Genomic DNA, 17,480 nt, shown 5'->3' with positions numbered 1-17,480 from the left:
TTCAATTTCTTTGTTTTGTGTGACTGAACAATATATGCATCTCGTCGTCGGTCACTGCGGTGAGATGCTCATATAGCACGGTGTGCAAGGGTACTTTCCCCTGGTCGTGTGCGTTGTTTTCGTTATTTATAGGAGGCTTGTTGTTTTATGCGACACACTGATCTCTTGGATCTTGTCAGGGAGTGCGAACACTCTTACTTCCAACTACAGCCATAGAGGTGAGTGTTAAATTGTATATAAATCCAATTTATAAGCGTACATTTATAGTTTAAATGATTTCATTCAGTTTACTGCCTTTGTTTGTCATTCTTCTGGTTTATACGCTAGAAAAACTGTCGGTCTGTTACAAATTATCGCCAAGGGCTTTGAGTAACATGTATTTATGAATTTCTTCTATGTATTTTGTTTATTTCTTGTTATGACGAGCTTAATTTATTTGTAGGTATATGTATGGAAGGACGGATAGACGGATAGATCGGCTAGATGAACCAGGATGGTGAGGCTATAATCTGTATTGTGGCAGTGAAGCCATTTCAACCATTTTTATTTTTTCATTTTATCATACGGTTGTGTGAACCATACTTAGATTTTCACTTTATCATATGGTTGTGTGAACCAATCTTATTTTTTCATTGGTATCATACGGTTTCGTGTGAACACTTAGTTTTTACTATCATATGGTAGTGTGAACTAATTTTATTTTCATTGGTATCGCATGGTTGTGTGAACCGTATTTATAATTTTTGGTATCATACGATTCCCTGAATCGAACTCGTACGACTCTGTAAATCATATTCTTATCATTGCGCATATGGTGGATGTAAGAACCATATCATAATATTATTATACATATATGAATCGGTTACACGTTTAGTATGTGTGTGTGTATATATGGTGTGTGTCTGCGAGTCAATTTGTGTATGTGTTGTGAACGTTGTTTTGTGTGTATGGTGTGGGTCTTCGAGTCAGTTTGTGTATGTGCTGTAGTGAACATTGTTTTGTTTGTTTCATAAACTTTCATACCCTCATTGTGTTGCGTTATCATTCAATCCAAGTGTCCATTATGCTGACAAGTGACATCTCCATTTCTGAATCACTAACGTATGTAAAGCTATCACTCTGACTTGAAGTTCATGGAAGCATCGATGCAAATTCATGTTATGGACTTAATAAAAATATATCGTTTGTAGTTGCCTATTCTGAGACGGCCTTTTATCGCGGTATCAAATTATTCCATAGACTGGCTCCGTTATATATATTGTGCTGTCTGCTATTTCTTTTTTCTCAGTCTGTTTTGTTCTGGGTCATAGGTATTCGTCACGCAAATATTTGCCTAATAGTCATCAGAGTCGACGGTATCTGATGGTTTCTTCACTAAAGATGGTTTCTAAAGTGGCTTTCTTCACTTCAGATGGTTCCTAAAGTGGCTAACTTAACACAAATTCTGCCTAACGGAGATGTCCTACGTTAATTGTGATGACTTCTGTCCCCAGTAAATGATTATGTCCTTGGTTCTTAACAATATCAATTTGATATTCTTTATATTTTTATTTTTCAACTATTACATTATAACTATCTTGTCCGACATGTTTTGACAGTTGTCAGTGTCGAGTCGTAGGGGCAGTGACGTACTAACCGTAAATGGTGCCTGGGGCCAGTGACATACATGGCGTCCAGGCCGTACGATGATAGCCAAAGGGCCAGAATACCATCCCGAAGGGCAATAGCCGGGGGAGGATTCCTGTCAGGAGGCAGATGCAGTCTGCTGATGGTCAGGATTCAATATATATGTCATTTGATATCGGTTTTTGGCAAACATTTAGGTTCAAGTTGCTTAAGGTCTCCAGTGTTATCGGTGGAATTTCATCGGAATTGCGCAAATATGAACATCAACGGAAATTAAAGATTCTAAAAGAGAAAGCTCACAGGTAGAATTATTATACTACTAATCGGTGTTCACTGGTTTTGTATCAGTGCTATCTGCTGATGTCACGGATCAAGTATATATTGTCACTGAAGCAACAATTGGGGCATAAACGTAGGAGGTCGAGCGTAAAATGGCCAGTTTAACATTTTTAAATGCCTTCTATGGTGCAGATGTTGTTTTCAGACTTGACACTCGAGTTTACAACGTTAAATGGAATATCCTTTTGGATTACTGACCAACAAGGTCATCGGCCATGCAACAGAAGAAATAGGTTAAAGCTTCGAACATTATAACTAGGTAATGACTTGCTCTTGCACAAGTCACATAATCAAATCTCGAAGCAAACGTTTTTGAAAGAAATCTCCGCAGAATGTCATTTGTTTGAACTGGACAAGCAGGATTACAGTCACATTTGTCAATAGTGAGGTGTAATTTAGTAATTGTTTTGCCTATTGTTTCTTAAGAAAGATTTCGCAGAGAATCGATCCGTCAGCCAATCAAAACTTAAGTTAAGAGAGATGCAAAACATAGAAATCCAACATTATTACTTATCAGTGCTTTAAACTATCTTCTTGTTTCGTTAACACAGATGCTTATAAGCGGGTCACCCTTTGAGTTCTGTCCAGATTCAATGCAATGGAAATGAATGAGAAATACTTTATAGACACGAGATTCCGTGTCCTTTATGAACCGACTACATGACACTAATGAGTCTCTAAATGTTTTAATTGATTACATTAGGATCGACTTCAATGTGTGGTATTGCGTTTGAAGCGAAAACATTCAAGCTAAAGGAGCCATTTGTTTTTTTTTGCATTTAAACCATAAAACGTATGTAATCACTTTAGGATCAATAGGTTTTCTCCGGCTTGTGTTCTTGATATTTATGTCAGGCATGTGCACCTTCCATAGTTACTCTGCAGTTCGTATATAGTGAAATATCTAGAGTAGGCTAGGAAGAAGAGCTAGCTTACCATACGAATAAACACATGAGTTAGGGGGCAAGTAGAATATCTCAAAAGCGGCTTGGATGACAACTATTTTCAATTGCATCAGCCTGTTTAGTACAGCTTTGCAGAATTATCATCTAGGAAATGTGCTTGTTTGCACTGTAAGCATCACATGGTGTCCAAAATGACCTTCGGACGTGAAAAATGCATGTATAAAGTTGGGGTTTGGTGCATACACTTCTGCTATGAACTGCCATGGACTTCTTTTCAAGTGGATACCATTATTATGCTTTATTTTAATATACCAGTATGAACACACCCACATGAATACACTTATATAGCTGTACAGGGGCGCTTGCAGATTTTCTTTTGGGGTGGGGGTCAAACATGCTGTTAAGTTTTATAGATGTCAGCCAAATTTATGTTTAGAGGTGAAACGGAAGGGGGGGGGGGGAGAAGGAAACGCCCCTCTTTTGCCCCTATGTGCAGGCGTCCATGAATAACCCTGAAGGATGGAAGATATTACGTTTTAGTGAGTCAAATAGTATTTCAATCATTTGTGAGAAAGCCAATTTAGTAAAAATATTCACATCAAATGTTCAAAACAATACTTAATAAACATTTAACAAAGCAAACGTTACGTTTATGATCTACTCATTGTAGCAAACATGAAAAAAAATATAACTTGAATATTAGTGTTCTACCAGCTTTTCTACACATTTCGGCGAGTACACGGAGAGATGCATAAATACTGATACTCTTGGTAGCAAATAACTCATAATCGAAATCACAAATTCCTTTAAAATTTATTGATATGATTAATTTTAGAGTTGGAACAAACATGGTATTTATCAGGTACCATTTTAATGGTGACGGTTATAAGAGAGGAAGTAACCTTTTCACTGTGATTTCTTGCTTGAATACAGAGTAGCGTAACATGTGTCTATTGATAGGTATGAACATAACAAATAAGCTTATATATCAGTTTACATTCACAGGTAAAAATAGAAAATTGATCAACTTGTTTACCTAGGTGAATGAGCACGGCGTCTGCTTGGGATAGCTTGTTTCTAACATTATGACAAACACTTTATTCCTTATATGGCACAAATTCTGGGTATTTCAAACCTTTTCAATACGGATTCTATGAAAAAGGGGTGAGTAACAACTGCAGATGTTGTGTATAAATACGTCTATCTGTTATCTCGGGTATACATACTTGAAGAAAGGTCCAGACGAAGGCAAATAAATCAAGAAAGAAAACGTACCTCTGCTATTATAAATTAAATAGGTAAGTAAACAATTTCTGATAATTTTACCTCACGGAAGTTGGAGATGATTCTTATTATTAACCAGTCATTAGCAAAGCTTGTCGTTGTATATTAGATATATTCATATATGTACACAAACTTAACATCGTATTATTCTTGAACGTTGACATTCTATTATTTTCATGCTAATTACTATGCTCCAACTCTGGTTGTTATTGTTAATATCATTCTAATTATAATTAAGTAAATGTCAACGTCTAATTAATATGCAGTAAGTATGAACATGTAGCTATTATATGATTTTTAAATAAGATGATAGGATGAACAAGTATAATTTGGCATTTAATTTATATGAATCATTCGTGATTTGTTTACTTTTTAATACGACCATGCATTTATAGATTGTAGCAATAATAAAATTATTTTTTTTCTGTATTTCAGATTTTTGTTTCATACATGTAACGGAAGTGAAAATGTCTTTCTACGAAGATGATATTACTGCTGTTGTCATTGACAATGGTTCGGGCATGTGCAAGGCGGGTTTTGCCGGAGACGACGCTCCACGTGCCGTTTTTCCTGCTATAACTGGTCGGCCAAGACATGACGTAAGGATCATAGCAGAATCTAATTTTTTTATCCTGTGTATAAATATAATGTTTTAAATATTATATTTTTAATCCGTAACAACCTTGTTCACTACTTATCATCCTAATCGTTTGACAAGAATTTCTGAAGATTAAAATAGTGACAAGAAAAGGGGACTTTGAAAGAAAGTGCTGAGAGAAATACTTTCTCCTAAATGTAGATTTGTGTTATTATTCAATGAACCAAAATATTGCACAATGCCTTTTTTTATCTTACGGATTAAAACAACTTTATGAACAGGAAAACATGCTTATATTCATAAAGGGTCAGATTAATATGTGTAGAATGAGGCGAATGATTTGTTCTGTTTACTTGTATTCCCTGCAAGGACACCATCACACTTTATATATACTATACATAATCACTAAATTAAGTATAGCAAAATGTAAAACTGATTTCATTCGGTCTTACAGGTTGTAATGCCAGGAATGGGATACAAGGACACTTACGTTGGAGACGAGGCCCAAAATAAGAGGGGAATCTTGTCGCTGAAATATCCAATTGAGCATGGGATCGTCACTAACTGGGACGATATGGAGAAAATCTGGCACCATACCTTCTATAATGAACTCAGGGTGGCTCCCGAGGAGCACCCCCTCATGTTAACAGAGGCTCCACTCAACCCAAAAGCCAACAGAGAAATGATGACACAAGTCAGTTTTGTTTCACCGCCATTTTATAGATCAAGAGTGTTTATTGCATGAATGCTATAGATATAATTCAGACATCATGAATGCTATAGACATAAATAAGACATCATGAATGGAAATTTAACCAATTCTGCTTATGTAGAAGAGAAGATGCGCAGATTTATTTTTGTTAATGACGTCATTATGATTTTATAAAATATACGAGGAAATGCTGCATCAATATCTAAGAGAGGGCGAGAATAGTATGATCATTTATTCGAGAAGAAAAACATCCAACATCCATCGAGGGATTTTCTTTTCTTATGAAATGCGATTTTCTTCTGTTCATTGGACAAATGTATACATATAATTCTAATTATCGGTAACAAAATGCTACAAGTACAAAATATAAAAGTACGAATTGTCTTTATTAAGCTCTTATTATTGCATTTGTCATCGGAACCTATCTTAAGAATATGAAACATATAACACAAAAGGCCATTCATTAGTTATATATTTCTTTACTTTGTCTATAGATCATGTTCGAGAAGTTTAACACACCCGCATTCTATGTGGCCATCCAGGCAGTGTTATCTCTGTATGCTTCAGGCCGTACCACAGGAATCGTCTTTGACTCTGGAGACGGAGTGTCTCACGTGGTTCCGATCTATGAAGGTGAGAAAAATTATCAGTTCTATTCAATTCAATCCTTATTTGAGATATTGACACTTCTAACTTGAAATGTATTTTACATCTATTGCAAACAGTTATGGAAACTGATATTATGCACTTCCTACGGCTCAGATATTAGCGTTGTTTGGTCTTTGAGATTGAGAAAGGCTGAGAACCCGATGGAATCCACAGATGTTTGATCAGCAGTCGTGTAATCCTGGCTGTATTGGTACAGGGGATCAAAAACTCAGGCACGCAGTGGTGTTATCGATGATTATTGATCACATATGTATCGACACTAGTGTTAAAGTCTGTGCATAGCATTACGTGAATAATACATTCATCACAGTCTCCACAGGGATGAACTGTGTGTATGGGTCGATATATAGAAAACGTTATCATTCGTATGATTTTTATAATAAATTGATCTATAAATTCCATTAGGAGAGTATGATTTTCGGTCCATGATAGTCGGCTAGAGATCACGATCTACGTTTAGAAACCATTTGGCGCGAAAACAAGCTACCATAATTATACTGTACTATATTAAAATAGCTTTGCAAAACGTACAGTTTACTGTACAATAGCACAAAGTTGTCTGCCAAGGAGCAATTAACAACAGTAAAGGGAAGTAACCTTATTTTGTTTTTGAGAATTTATACACCGGAGTATTTGTCTTACAAGCCAGTTCGACTTAGGGACAGAAATTGTGAAAAAAATAATGACTGTGAATTATGACAAAGATCGAAATATGTGCTACAATACAGCTCCAAACAATTGCTCAAAAGTGTCTTAAAATGTTCTTCGAAAATTATATATATATAATTATATTATAAAACGGTTCCTGTGTGACGTAGACAAATAATTCTACTATTTACATAGACAGTGTGACCGTTAACTTCTGATATAAACTGATCCAGTTGGAATGTTCGTTATATAATGAGGTAGATGATGGAATTAATCGTTGTGTCCTCTGTACAGTTTTTTAATCACTCACGGCTCCAGTCCTGAGATTTCCGCGTTACTTATGATTATGCGTTAGTCAAAGAGTCGAGTGCGAGTAAATATTTCTTGTCATTGTTACCCACCATAATCTTTCACACTGCTTGAATGAGCTAATTAGTGTTTCTTTGTCAAACAAATACACTTAAATGGGTATTTTCGTTGATGTGTGTGAATTAGTTGCATTATGTATTGTTGTGTTTATCTTTGCTCAGAAAAATCGATGAGTAAATCTTCGGAAAATGACACCTATTCAACAAACGTTTGGGTTAACTACAGCCAATGATCGGTATGGGTAGCAAAGATGGTTGAAGTCATAACACGTGGTGATTTTATATATTTTTCGGTCTACTGAATTCTCACTAAGGACACATGAACTGACGAAAATAATAAAGCATTGTAAATAAAATACTAATGAAGAATTCCTATGGCTAATGTTTGGGATTTTCTTTAAAGAAAATATTTTATTTATTGTTCTAGGTTATGCCCTTCCTCACGCCATTGAAAGACTCAACCTCGCTGGTAGAGATTTGACAGTCTATCTTCAGCGTATTCTGCATGAAAGGGGATACAACTTCACTACATCTTGTAAGTTATAATTTCGACCAACAATTTACGAATGGCGTTCTTTAATGCCTTACTGGTTTTTATTAAAAGTTTTAAAATGTTTCAAATTAGTTAGAAAATTTGGACTTGTTAGTGATCTGAATGGAACCTTCAGAACCAAATGGAAAATTAGATAAGATTTGCTTCTTCTTCTGGGCTTTTATCTTGTTTCCACAAATTATTGCTTTAGACTCGCATTTCATGCAATTAACTCTTTTAAGTTAGCCTAGCATCTGGATAAGCGAACCTTTGTATCATTCTTCTTCTCTTTCATACAACTTTGTTTGTAATAATATTAATATGAATCATTTCAGCTGAACTGGAAATTGTCAGAGATATAAAAGAGAAGCTGTGTTACTGTGCACTTGATTTTGAACAGGAAATATCATCTACAGCATCAAATTCTGCAGTAGAAAACTCGTATGAACTTCCTGATGGTGGAATCATTACCATTGGTAACGAGCGCTTCCGGTGTCCCGAGGTCTTGTTTCAACCAGCTTTCATAGGTTATTATTTCCCTTTTGTTTATCACTCTGATTCATTCTTGTCTATGCTGTTAACTTTTTTTCAGTGTTTTTATCCTGCAATAGAGCATGGCCGTCTTGGTCATACATCTGGAAAGATATCTTTAATTTAGCACATTCACCGTGGAGTGAGAAAATCTATTAAAAAAACAGTTATATAGTGTCTCAACGAAAGACTCTTTAACTTTAGAGGTCCGGGACTCTATACAATGTGTATGGTATGATTCATAAAAGATAGGTTTTAAATTAAAATTTCTTTTCAAAACATTTTGATTCATTATGTTTCCAATACTCATTGAAAATGTATACATGTATACGTACTTTAATCTAGAAAACGTTAATGAGAACAAACAAATGCATGTACATATCGAAATGTTAACTTAGTTTTTTTTAAAAATTTGTTCAACGTTCATATTAGTGGCATACATTTCAAACTGTTCTAAGAAATTTATAAAAAATTGCAACCACTTCCAATTTTTATCTTAATTAGAGTAATTAATTTCAAAAGCAAAAACAGAAAGAATAAATGTGTTATTGACGTTTCCTTTTAGGAATGGAATCAAGTGGCATTCACGAACTTGTGCACAACTCTGTGATGAAATGTGATATTGACGTCCGAAGGGATCTCTACCAAAACATCGTACTGTCAGGAGGATCCACCATGTTTCCAGGTTAGTTTTATTTATTTGTGTCATATTTAAGGTGGCATAAGGCAGCCTCTCAAGTAGGCCTTGATTAAGTTTTGTTGCTGCTAACTAAAAAAATTCACATGAGAAAAATAAAGATTTCAGGATTATTCCTTTCGTTATAATGAACACGGAGATCGAGTTTGCTTTTTGTGGAATTGATTATTGTTCAGAAAATTCCAGTAGCCACAAATTTACGAGGGTATTAATTATAATGATATCGTTTTAAAGGTAAATCTTAATACCGCCAAACCTATACTATTTGTTTTTATGAGTTAAATAAATGATGTCTACTAAATCCATGCTTAAGGTAAGGTCTTGCTAGGTTTGTTTAAGATCGATCTCATAATGCAAGCTATTAAAACAAGCACAATTGTATAACTCACGTTTTATGAATTGACCAAATTTTCTGCTATGTGATTTGATAATATTTACTCTGCTCCCACGATTATAAAACGAAAATACGTAATTTGAATCTTATACTTTTGTTTACATATTTTTATTCGTCTTCAACAAATTACTGATATAAATTATCGAGAACATTAGAAAAAGACGAGATGAACCTTAACACTGCTTAATCTCTAGGATATTTTGGTCCTTTTCTTTTTTTCCTTTTTCCTTCTATTAGCATAGATGAACATTCTTCCACATGGTGATGAGTTGAAATGGTGAATCCTTGATAAAATATTTTGCTGTACATTATTTCAAAGAAAACGTTGAAGTTGTAAATTTGAAAATGCCTTTATCCACTCGGTATCAGGTGATGTTAAGTAGATTTATTATTTTCTTTTAATTTTTATAGGTCTAAGTGACAGAATGCAGAAAGATATGACTGCTATTGTACCAAGCGGAATCAAAGTCAAAACTATTGCTCCACCTGAGCGGAAGTACTCTGTATGGATCGGCGGATCTATTCTAGCCTCGCTTTCGACTTTCTCGCAGATGTGGATCTCAAAACAGGAGTATGACGAGAGTGGACCTGGAATAGTTCACAGGAAATGCTTCTGAAATGAAACTATCGAATCTCAGACAAGGGGAATTCTCATATGTCTTCTCATTTGTGTTGGAAAAGTATTTCAGTGCCATGAATACATTCACATAAATACTATTATTACGTTTTACATCAATTTTTGCCTTTCGATGCTGGTCATTGTAAAGAGCGAAACGCAAAATAAAACTTGATAACCGTTTACAATCATATGATAAACCTATCTATTTATTTACAAACGTTGTTTGTGTGCGCGTGTTTATGAACAAATGTTCTGGTCAAATAATATAGACTTTTCTACGATTTTGTATCTCTTGATGTGTTGTGTGTATTTTTGTGCATGTTGTTATAGATGACTATCTATTTGTTTGTTGTCTCACTTTTGGTACGTGGACTCAATATGAGATTTATGGTTGGCTAGTTGAAGTCGGGTGGTCAAGAACCGCGACACAGGTCACCTGAATAGGTATTATGTAATGTTGGATTAAGTAGTAAGGGTTGTCACGTGCAGTTATATTGTGGCATAACTTCGCATTAGACCCTTGGAGATGTATATTAGGAGAGAACTGAGCAAATAATTCATTCCTATTTCGAATTCTGATTTCATTTGTTTTGTGCTAATATCAGTCTGCAGATGTGTTTAATGATGTTAATATATATAATGTGATAGGAGACCTTTGCTTGAATATTCATGTGAACTACAGTGCTCATTGGACTAAAATAGATTCTGGACCCATTGCGAATTTATTCAAGGGATTTCTGGAGAATACCATTGTGATCATTCAGGGATGTTGGCAAACCAGTACATTCAAGGAAATGGAATTCATTCGGAACATTCTATTTCTTTACACTTGTATGGAATGTTTTGAGATTGTTTTGGATTTAATTCATAAAACTGAAAGTTCCTCCTACATTTAAGTTTACAACTTTGATAAATAAATTATTTGCTAAGTTTAAAGAAACTTGTTCTTTTCTTTCTTTACGTAACTTGTGATTCGTGATTCTGTTTTATTGCCATCTATGCTATAATGGTCAATATGTTTGTCATGTTGTGAATTTCCATGCCTACAATAAATAAATATTCCTTAGAAAAGTTACGTTTTTCTTATCTCATTGTAGTTTGATTTTCATTGTTTGGAAGCATTTCTGCGTGCTTTGATGTGTACGAGAGATATAACTTAAATTGCGTTACACTCTATATTTCTCTTGCTTTCATCCCGGTGTGTTCCGATGCCATCAAAACCCATATTCAGTCGAAACTTGAAGTCTTAAGCTGTTCCGCATGTATTATGTTCTGGTGTCACAACAAGGCAAACATTAATAATGTTACTTATGTGAAATTCTACTGAGAAATTAAAAAAAAAAATATTTACGACATTCTACATGTACGGAAACTTTCTACATGTTTCGTAGATTGTCAATCTTATTCATCAACTTAGTCCACTCTATGTACTAGTTTCGGGTAATAATTCGAACTGAAATTCTGATCGAAGTGCTCTTAAAATTGGGATGACGCCTATGCCATGCCAGATGGACTATAATGCCTTCGTCTTAGCCAAGAAACTATGCACAGTCTAAATTACCCCTCTTACCATAGTTTCCATGGAATTAGACTATGTAGTAACCCCCACCCCACACAAAATGACGGCATCAGGAAATTGTAATAACGGTACTCGCGATTATGTCAATGTTATAAACCTTTAGGAGCCACATTTATTTTTTTTAAAGTAAAAAATACATTCGAGTGCCTGTATCACATACTAATTTCTTGATTATGCATTGATCAGAGCGTCAAACGATTTCCAACGATTGCAAATTGAATTTGGATGAATCCTAAACCGTAGCGGAATGACGCTATGCGTTTGTCTTACCTAGGAAACTGTGCATCTCAACTCTCCTTTTACCACAGTTGCCATGTCAACGCAATAAACAAGAAAATTAATAGATCAATAAATTCTAATTCCTTCACCTTCAATTGCTATAATTGTCTAAACCTTTCCGGGACACTATATTTTAAAAAGAGAAAAAAGACATTCGAGTCCCAAGATCAAATTCTAATTGAATTCGCACTGGGCGAAGCGGCAAATAATTCTAAACATTTTCAAATGATAAAATGATTAAAATAAAGTCACATTATAATATAGTAAACGGTGTTGAAAGAGGTGATTGTAATATGTAGCGAGTTTGACATTAAAGTAATAATGTTTGCTCACAATCTTTTTTGATATAAATGTTAGTTGTTGTACAAAATAACAGTCAAGATAATATAATTCTTGATTTATGAATTTCAAACCTGCAATGTTTTAGTAAAGATACAGATTTACAGATAACTTTTAATGATTATAACTTTTACTTCTACAGCAACATATTCATATGTCAGATGACAGTCTATGTATACAGGTTGTGGTAAACAGATTATTCATCCTGTTTTAAGTTCAGTCTGTTAAAACGTCGACTCCGGTATTCAAGTACAACTTGAGAGAAATAGATTATTTAAATTATTCATTGGACATACAAAGGGTTCTTTTATATTTTGGAGTTAAACACTACTCTGGTATAGTTGTGAATTCATTCACTGACATTCTGGATGGTACCATTGTAATACATCTAGACTATTGGTACATCGGTACATTCAAGATTATTGGTAGATCACCACATTAAAGATTATTGGTAGATTACCACATTCAATAGTGGATTTCATTCGGAACATTATTTTAAAAAATTGCACATGTGATAGAACATTTAGGATCATTTGGGGTTTAATTTACAATACAATAAATTCTTCTCAATATTTGTTCAGACCGCTCCGGTGGCCTAGTTGTTAGAGTGTCCACTTCGGGTGCGGGAGGGGTTGGTTCGAATCCCGGAGTCACAACAAAGACTTATAAAAAATGGTTCTAACAGCTGCCTCGCTTTGCGCTCAGCATTAAGAGGTTAGTCTTATGACTGGTAGACCTAGTGTCAGGATACTGTGCCTGGGTATGATATCATGCTACATGTCTGCGGCATGATGCCTTAGTGCTAGATATCACTATAAACTGCCACACTGCAGACATCGTAGCGATATGACTGGAAAATTGTTCAAGCTACGTTAAAAATCCAAATTAAACACAGATATTCCTGTTAAAGATTCACTTTGCACCTTAGAGAAATAAGTTATTTGTTGTTTTTAATAAACCTTTTTTCCGCTGTGTCCTGCTTTTAGTTTAAGACCATAGAGTCGTAGCAATAATATATATATGGACAGTGTTTCATGAAATCTCTCCAGCTGCCATAAAGTTATGGGCTGGACAAGAAAACGTTAACCGAAGGATTGACAGACAATGTGTGAACATGCTGTGCCTAATGCAACATACATGCATCTATAGTCATTTAATTTAACATGACACCGGAAGTGTTGATGCCTTGGGAAATGACATATAGCATGGTATGCAACACACTCTGTTATCAGTATACATACATTTATTAAGAGCTTCAAAGCTAAAATATGGAGACGAAAATTGAATATCAAAACATTAAAAAATTTAGACACAAAAATATATTGACCTGAGACCCGAGACCTGGTCTTACAGATAGGCTCAGTAATGTCCAAAATGACAAGACCAAGCCATAATGTTCTGCTACACGAAGTTTCTGCATTGACCAGTTTGCAAAATATGGTAATTCTACTTTCGAGCTTGAAATGAGAATAAAGAAATTGGTCAAGTTTACGCAATTGTTTAATATATGCATACAATGACCCAAGATATGTTTTAATATATATATATATATATATATATATATATATATATATATATATATATATATATATATATATATATATATATATATATATATATATATATATATATATATATATATATATATATATATATATATATAATGGGGTATAGCTTGATTAAGGGTCAATTTTAAATATTGTAAATTTGTATGTCTCATTTAACATTCAGTAAAAGCATGCGTGGTTATATGGTGGAAATCTTGACAATTTCCAAGTTACGGGCCAAGGGCAAGTCCGCTATTCCTGACCTATGACCCGGATATGTGTTTGATGTACAACAGCATATATTTTCTCGTTCCCAGTAAATGTATAAATAATTCTAGAAATGCGATATTTGTTTCCAAGTTATGAGTCATGATTAAGTTCACAATCATAGGAGTACAACCCATGGTCTGTTCTGGATATATGTCTAATTTGTTTACTCGTGCATTTCAAAATTAAATATAGTCGTAGACTGGGTATCTCAACCATTTCCATGTGATGACCGAAGAAAATGTCTCCGTCTTCAGGGTCGGTACTGGAAATGTATGTAATTTTTCAACCTATATATGGATAAAAGTTGAGGATTCAACTGCTTCCAAGTGACAAAGCAATGACCCAAGGGCAAGCCCACAGGCTACGGTGACCCAAGGGCGAGCCCACGGGCTACGGTGCATGGCCCATGGTCTCTATAGTAAATACTAGTTTGTCTGGTTTCTTATCATGTCCTTCAAACCCATATATTATTATTGGATGGGGATCGGAACAAGTACCAAATGGATGAGTATATATATACGTTTTCACTCTCTACGTTGATTTCAAGAAAGGATGCCTGTCACGGAATAAAGGAAGAAAATAATTTGGTATGCCTTAAGAGCAATTTATTTAATTGACTTCGTAGACGCATAGAACGTTACCAAGGGTGGTTCAATTTCTTTGTTTTGTGTGACTGAACAATATATGCATCTCGTCGTCGGTCACTGCGGTGAGATGCTCATATAGCACGGTGTGCAAGGGTACTTTCCCCTGGTCGTGTGCGTTGTTTTCGTTATTTATAGGAGGCTTGTTGTTTTATGCGACACATTGATCTCTTGGATCTTGTCAGGGAGTGTGAACACTCTTACTTCCAACTACACCCATAGAGGTGAGTGTTAAATTGTATATAAATCCAATTTATAAGCGTACATTTATAGTTTAAATGATTTCATTCAGTTTACTGCCTTTGTTTGTCATTCTTCTGGTTTATACGCTAGAAAAACTGTCGGTCTGTTACAAATTATCGCCAAGGGCTTTGAGTAACATGTTTTCATGAATTTCTTCTATGTATTTTGTTTATTTCTTGTTATGACGAGCTTAATTTATTTGTAGGTATATGTATGGAAGGACGGATAGAAGGATAGATCCGCTAGATGAACCAGGATGGTGAGGCTATAATCTGTATTGTGGCAGTGAAGCCATTTCAACCATTTTTATTTTTTCATTTTATCATACGGTTGTGTGAACCATACTTAGATTTTCACTTTATCATATGGTTGTGTGAACCAATCTTAATTTTTCATTGGTATCATACGGTTTCGTGTGAACACTTAGTTTTTACTATCATATGGTAGTGTGAACTAATTTTATTTTCATTGGTATCGCATGGTTGTGTGAACCTTATTTATAATTTTTGGTATCATACGATTCCCTGAATCGAACTCGTACGACTCTGTAAATCATATTCTTATCATTGCGCATATGGTGGATGTAAGAACCATATCATAATATTATTATACATATATGAATCGGTTACACGTTTAGTATGTGTGTGTGTGTATATGGTGTGTGTCTGCGAGTCAATTTGTGTATGTGTTGTGAACGTTGTTTTGTGTGTATGGTGTGGGTCTTCGAGTCAATTTGTGTATGTGCTGTAGTGAACATTGTTTTGTTTGTTTCATAAACTTTCATACCCTCATTGTGTTGCGTTATCATTCAGTCCAAGTGTCCATTATGCTGACAAGTGACATCTCCATTTCTGAATCACTAACGTATGTAAAACTATCTCTGACTTGAAGTTCTTGGAAGCATCGATGCAAATTCATGCTATGGACTTAATAAAAATATATCGTTTGTAGTTGCCTATTCTGAGACGGCCTTTTATCGCGGTATCAAATTATTCCATAGACTGGCTCCGTTATATATATTGTGCTGTCTGCTATTTCTTTTTTCTCAGTCTGTTTTGTCCTGGGTCATAGGTATTCGTCACGCAAATATTTGCGTAATAGTCATCAGAGTCGACTTTATCTGATGGTTTCTTCACTAAAGATGGTTTCTAAAGTGGCTTTCTTCACTTCAGATGGTTCCTAAAGTGGCTAACTTAACACAAATTCTGCCTAACGGAGATGTCCTACGTTAATTGTGATGACTTCTGTCCCCAGTAAATGATTATGTCCTTGGTTCTTAACAATATCAATTTGATATTCTTTATATTTTTATTTTTCAACTATTACATTATAACTATCTTGTCCGACATGTTTTGACAGTTGTCAGTGTCGAGTCGTAGCGGCAGTGACGTACTAAGCGTAAATGGTGCCTGGGGCCAGTGACATACATGGCGTCCAGGCCGTACGATGATAGCCAAAGGGCCAGAATACCATCCCGAAGGGCAATAGCCGAGGGGAGGATTCCTGTCAGGAGGCAGATGCAGTCTGCTGATGGTCAGGATTCAATATATATGTCATTTGATATCGGTTTTTGGCAAACATTTAGGTTCAAGTTGCTTAAGGTCTCCAGTGTTATCGGTGGAATTTTATCGGAATTGCGCAAATATGAACATCAACGGAAATTAAAGATTCTAAAAGAGAAAGCTCACAGGTAGAATTATTATACTACTAATAGGTGTTCACTGGTTTTGTATCAGTGGTATCTGCTGATGTCACGGATCAAGTATATATTGTCACTGAAGCAACAATTGGGGCATAAACGTAGGAGGTCGAGCGTAAAATGGCCAGTTTAACATTTTTAAATGCCTTCTATGGTACAGATGTTGTTTTCAGACTTGACACTCGAGTTTACAACGTTAAATGGAATATCCTTTTGGATTACTGACCAACAAGGTCATCGGCCATGCAACAGAAGAAATAGGTTAAAGCTTCGAACATTATAACTAGGTAATGACTTGCTCTTGCACAAGTCACATAATCAAATCTCGAAGCAAACGTTTTTGAAAGAAATCTCCGCAGAATGTCATTTGTTTGAACTGGACAAGCAGGATTACAGTAACATTTGTCAATAGTGAGGTGTAATTTAGTAATTGTTTTGCCTATTGTTTCTTAAGAAAGATTTCGCAGAGAATCGATCCGTCAGCCAATCAAAACTTAAGTTAAGAGAGATGCAAAACATAGAAATCCAACATTATTACTTATCAGTGCTTTAAACTATCTTCTTGTTTCGTTAACACAGATGCTTATAAGCGGGTCACCCTTTGATTTCGGTCCAGATTCAATGCAATGGAAATCAACGAGAAGTACTTTATAGACACGAGATTCCGTGGCCTTTATGAACCGACTACATGACACTAATGAGTCTCTAAATGTTTTAATTAGGATGGACTTCAATGTGTGGTATTGCGTTTGAAGCGAAAACATTCAAGCTAAAGGAGCCATTTGTTTTTTTTTGCATTTAAACCATAAAACGTATGTAATCACTTTAGGATCAATAGGTTTTCTCCGGCTTGTGTTCTTGATTTTTATGTCAGGCATGTGCACCTTCCATAGTTACTCTGCAGTTCGTATATAGTGAAATATCTAGAGTAGGCTAGGAAGAAGAGCTAGCTTACCAT

General features: G+C 35.1%; 1 protein-coding gene across 1 annotated transcript; it reads left to right on the top strand.

The window, feature by feature from the left end:
- Positions 1-3,992: 3,992 nt before the first annotated feature.
- LOC149804234 (actin-5-like) lies at positions 3,993-10,979 on the top strand. Its single transcript, XM_089938015.1, has 8 exons — positions 3,993-4,168; positions 4,590-4,753; positions 5,207-5,446; positions 5,959-6,097; positions 7,577-7,684; positions 8,017-8,208; positions 8,778-8,897; positions 9,715-10,979. Exons 2-8 carry the CDS (start codon positions 4,622-4,624, stop codon positions 9,918-9,920), a joined length of 1,137 nt encoding a protein of 378 aa, XP_089794141.1. The 5' UTR covers positions 3,993-4,168; positions 4,590-4,621; the 3' UTR covers positions 9,921-10,979.
- Positions 10,980-17,480: the final 6,501 nt, after the last annotated feature.

This window comes from Sinohyriopsis cumingii, chromosome 2 (assembly GCF_028554795.1).
Source record: "Sinohyriopsis cumingii isolate HCF-2022 chromosome 2, ASM2855479v2, whole genome shotgun sequence".
Lineage (NCBI taxonomy): Eukaryota > Metazoa > Mollusca > Bivalvia > Unionida > Unionidae > Sinohyriopsis > Sinohyriopsis cumingii.
This window is presented reverse-complemented; position numbering and strand designations above follow the sequence as displayed.

Bases quoted from the DNA above. Each gene is read 5' to 3' on its own strand.
- LOC149804234 (XM_089938015.1), top strand. From the start codon at position 4,622: ATGTCTTTCTACGAAGATGATATTACTGCTGTTGTCATTGACAATGGT. The intron at 7,685-8,016 runs GTAAGTTATAAT...GAATCATTTCAG, and splicing joins ATACAACTTCACTACATCTT to CTGAACTGGAAATTGTCAGA. The intron at 8,898-9,714 runs GTTAGTTTTATT...TAATTTTTATAG, and splicing joins AGGATCCACCATGTTTCCAG to GTCTAAGTGACAGAATGCAG.